This window comes from Bactrocera latifrons, unplaced genomic scaffold (genome assembly GCF_001853355.1).
Source record: "Bactrocera latifrons isolate USDA-ARS-PBARC rearing strain unplaced genomic scaffold, ASM185335v1 scaffold_116, whole genome shotgun sequence".
Taxonomy (NCBI): Eukaryota; Metazoa; Arthropoda; class Insecta; order Diptera; family Tephritidae; genus Bactrocera; species Bactrocera latifrons.
The window spans coordinates 95,894-100,951 of record NW_017534586.1 but is presented as its reverse complement, the minus strand read 5'-3'; the positions used below and the strand labels follow the sequence as shown (position 1 = coordinate 100,951).

General features: G+C 36.9%; 1 protein-coding gene across 1 annotated transcript; it reads right to left on the bottom strand.

The window, feature by feature from the left end:
• Positions 1 to 273: 273 nt before the first annotated feature.
• LOC108976912 (T-box protein 2) lies at positions 274 to 4,693 on the bottom strand. Its single transcript, XM_018946341.1, has 5 exons — positions 4,603 to 4,693; positions 4,331 to 4,487; positions 2,166 to 2,433; positions 1,965 to 2,102; positions 274 to 1,093 (listed from the first exon to the last, which is right to left on the bottom strand). Exons 1-5 carry the CDS (start codon positions 4,691 to 4,693, stop codon positions 362 to 364), a joined length of 1,386 nt encoding a protein of 461 aa, XP_018801886.1. The 3' UTR covers positions 274 to 361.
• Positions 4,694 to 5,058: the final 365 nt, after the last annotated feature.

Here is a 5,058-nt window from a genome sequence, read left to right as displayed (position 1 = left end):
TGCCACACTGTACTTTGACGATAATGGCGGTCGCRTGACCATTGAAAGAGCACAGACTATCAAAAGTCACATCTAAAATCTCAGGATTATCTGTACTCCTTCGCCCAGTTTGTAAATATTGTCTAATCCCGTTTAGATCGGTGCCACGCCCATCGTCCACATTGGCTCTCATAAAGCTCTATATATTTCGTCTCGGAGGTAAGATTTACAAGTCAGAAATAAAAAGTATTTGTTTCTCAATATKTTTATACTAATTTTAGTTGTTTAATGTATATACATATATGTAYAAAATATAAATAGGTGAATATCCAAATATATGCTACTTGCGCCAGAAGAACATAATTGATTAAAAACGAAATTTTTAGAACGCCAAAATGGCCGATATGCTAAAGTTATTGCGCTTCGTTTGTTTCGGTTCCACTTCGTCTTCGTTATGTGTTCTGGTGGTYTCGCCTAATATTGCTGGACTTTCTGCAGTTTGTTCTTCAATTAAATGCGTCGCCGTAGCTGGATTTCCAAATACTTTCACTGCCGGCGTAATATCGGTAGCKGGTGGAAATTGTGGCAACCGCGAGTATGGCAAGTGCGTCTGTAAATTTACTTTTTGTGGCAGATGCGCTAACAACGGCTCCATTCCATCCGGTGTTRTGGACATTGGTGGATTGATGTTGGCTGCGGCTGCTAAATATGTGGCGGCGGCAATATCGATGGGCGGACTATTTAAGAACTGATACTGCATGGGCTCCCTGTGGTACATAGCCATTGCCGAGTACATATTTTCATCATATTGTGGCGGCGATATACTCTCACAGCTACGTGAATTGCTCGAGTTTACATAAATATCATCATCGTAAGAGTCGAACGAGCGGCAGCGTTTTATTGATGATGAGTCCATTCGACCACTGCAAACGCTGATGCGATCATCTTCGCTAGATACAAATGAATTTTTGCTGGGACTGGATGGACTTTCGCCTAAATCCTCTTCGTCGGAATTCAAGGTGTTTAGCTTGCGTTTGCAACGTGACTGGCCCGTTTCACGAAAGCCTTTGGCAAAAGGATTGTTATCAATCTTTAACTTTGTAATGCGATCATTCTAAAAGTGCAAATAAATTTAAAAATATGTTGATTAATTATTTTGCAAAAGTTGCGGACATTTGTTATTGATTTTTTTTTTATGTACATATATGTGTTAAGAGATTCCATAGGTTTACGGGTTTCAAAAAACTGTMTTTTTCAATTCTACAACACCTCTAGAATGTTGTCTAAATTTTCAATCAAGTTGATCCGAGTAATAGTTTCGGAGAGATAGCCTTGAAAACTTGCATGCGCTCGCGGCTAGCTAGGCTAAGTGCGCCGTCTTTATACGCGTTTTTCTCGCAACTGTGTTTTTGAAGTCGGTTGGCAAGATTTCTYGAGAACTGTTCAACTAATCTTCRTGAAATTTTACCGGAACGGACCCGGTTTTTTATCCGTCCAAAGACTGTCAACTCGACAGAATTCTGCCKCTTCAACAAAARCAAATTTYACATAGGGCTTTGAAATAAAATTCTTACAGAATTCAACGGATTACTTTTTTTCCAATTACAATTATTTTTAAAAAATATTGGGAAACTTTCACTGAAATTTACATTTTTTGTAAAATTTCGAATTTTCGTTTTTCTTTGCTTCTAATTTAAGATTTTAATAAAACACGTATTTTTTCACTTTAGATGATCCTGTAAGGATGCCAACACAGTCGCATTTTTTTCGATGAGCACCGGGAAATGGAGTTTATAATAATTKCTTTTTCAAAAAATTCAGAATTTCTTTGTTAATATACACTATGTAACAATAAAAAGTTCTAATAAAATATTTAATTTTTATTGAGATAAAAATTTTTGAAAAAAAGACTGTTTTATACACGAGGAACCCATGTAACCGCTTAAAGCGAAAATATAGAATTCATAAACATAAAACACACGAACCTGGTAAGCAGTAACTGCAACGAATTCTGTTTCGGGAAAAACGAAAGCCTGTTGCGGAGACCACGGCAGCTGCGTTAGGTCCGAAGTACGGATGATGTGCAAACGCGGTTGATACTTATGCATGCTGGCGAGCACAATCTGAAGATGTCAAAGAAAATAARTCAACATTTTTTAACTAACAAGCATTCGCAAAACACTCACATGTCCATTGCTGTCCAGTGTATTATTGGTGAGTTTAACTTTGTTAAAAATAATGGCTTGRGATTGCCAATGTGCACCAGTGGCTGGGCTGTCAGGATGCAAAAACATGCGTTGGGGGCTCTGAGGCTCAGCACCRCCAGCAGGTATCCAATGTGAGCCAGAAAACTTAAAGCGACAATCACCAACGGGAACCATTTCGAGCAAAACACAATAATTCGCTTCGTTTTCGAGACCAGAGACGGACACACGCATCGATGGAAACATTCGCCTGCAATACAAGGCAGTATCATATTAGTTATAAAGTTTGAAGATTGATAGATATTGAATAGAGAAAACACAAGCACAAAATATATACTATTTATACATAAACATTGTTAACAGTCGTTTGTGATTACATGCATACATATATATGTACATATGTATGTATTTGTGTACATATGTTTCGTACTTTGAAAGGTGGCAAATCAATATATCAAATGAAACTATCATCACTAGAATAGGCCACAAAATGTAGGCGTAACTTATGTGATTTGTGGTTTTATATCCAAACGAACTAAATATAGATGATTGGTTCGGGCCGGTTAACAAGTGTGTAATTATGGCATGGCAGAAGGCAGACTACCTGACAACAAAAACAAACCTTCCATGAAAATAAAAAATAAAAGATCAAAATTAAAGCCAGCAATGGCAAAGGGCCTTCCGTCATAAAGTAGAACAGCAGGGAGCATAACGAATTGGCGCCATGAAAATTGATTTCAATTTTAAGAACAGCGACGACGACGCAGCAAAGAACAAGCCAAACATTACCACATGAACTCACACATTTCTTAAAACATTTTTAGTATATGTATGTATGTAAAAAAGCACATTCTTACCCAGATATGCCAGTATACTGCAGATACTACTGACGTGTCTGCARTTTTATTCAATTGATGCGCAATGCCCTGCTCATAATGGTTTGTTACCAAAACAAAGTGCACATGATTAATTGATTTTAACGTGCTGCGCTCGCTGCTGTAAGACTGAACTAATGATGTGGTAAAGGGGGTCAACATTGGTTGTGAACTTGACGGCCACATATGCCATTCTGTAATTAGCACCCAATATTGATCTATGCTATATACYCGTGCATATGTGTGTATGCAAGTGATAGCACAGAAGTCACAAAATCCAACAGCAGTTTTCAAAGCACAAACGAGCTTAGTGGGGGTTTTTAAATTTGGTCACATTTTTGGTGTGTAAACTATTTAACGTTTATTCTAATTTACTGCTGGGAATTGAATATGTAAATACATATTTTGGCTTTTAATCGCAGACAGAAGACAATTCAGTTAAGAGCAAGTGTAATTCTAGCGAACCAAGTGTATGAAATATAAAGAAAAGGTKGAAAGAACAAAGCGCCGTCCGTGGCTTCTGCCTATTCGGCGACCAACAAATRTGACGGTTGTTGTATGTATGTAGTTTTATGATCCCATTGGCGCCACACAAGTGATTCTCCTACTCTCATTCTTTGTAATCTGTGCAAGCATATGCACATACATACTTGTGTATTTAAAAAAAGGCCTGGATATTTGTCCTTTGGATCATACCGTCGTTGCSTTCGGAAATTACCACCCGTTGAGATATTTACGCGTGTTAATCATTTGAGAAAGTTTTGTAAATGGAACACTCGTACAAGACACGTCAAGAGCAGCAAATTTTAAACATATTCCTATATTTTATATGCTTAATCATATGCAGTGGTATGTATTATAATGGGTAGTTAAAAAAGTCTTTTCGTATTTTGTCAATAGATGAATAGATTTCGTTGCAGTCGTATATCTAAAGTGCTATATCAGTTTGTGTAGCACAACAATGGTTCGCTTGCTTCCGTTCTGGAAATTTCGAAATTYCGATTTACACTGATAAACGTTTTACACTGATGGAATAATCTCTCTAACGAAGCAATGGCAAAAAATGGTCGACCAAAATGGTACATATTTGTTTATTTATTTATTAGTACAAATATAAAAAAAAGTTTGAAGTTTGATTAGAAAAACGAAAAGACGTTTTCGACTACCCAATATTATTTATCCATAATCATATGCAGTGWTATCTAGTATATGTATATAGTGGTACATATACATATATTATTTATATGTACATATGTATATCTGTAAATTTACCTTCCGCTCTTTGTAATGATCATTTCCGTACCGATTCTATGAAACTGTTTCCACAATTCGTCGTTTTCCAATTTTGCTTTTACACCAGGCAATGCCGGGCGTTGTGGCATTATTAAGTGATGGGGCATATGAAACGGCAGCATAGGTGGAAATGGATCTGAAATTAATAACAAGCCCGTAATTAGTTGTGGCCACCACGATGACTTACAATAAAAAAAATTTAAAAAAAACGCCGACGGTAAAATTTTGGTCGAAAATACGCCAATTCTTACCCGGTATACGCTGCATAATTTGCTGTCTATATAATTCATGCGCAATCTGCTGCTGCATTCTCATATCCACAAACTCTGTCATGCTTAGCATTTTCACTGATATGTTTTTTGTAGTTCTATTAGTTAGCACACTTAATTTTTTAAAAAATTTTTGTTATCTTGCCACACACAGTCACCGCTTAAAGTTTTAAGTATTTCCATACAACCGTCTAGATTATGCTTTTTATTATTGCTGCGAGCACGTTCACTTGGAAACTAACTTTTGCTAATAGCAATTCTGTCTTCGTCGGCTAAAAATTTCCGATCTGTTCTTCGAAGCGATATTAACAYATGCTCATTTCACACTATGCCCGAYACACAAGCTGCAACCTGTTTTTGTAGGTACTGTTGACTGACGATCGGCTCTCTATGCTGCTCAGTGTTTTCGATCTCTCTTTTCCCTTACTTTTCTCTCCA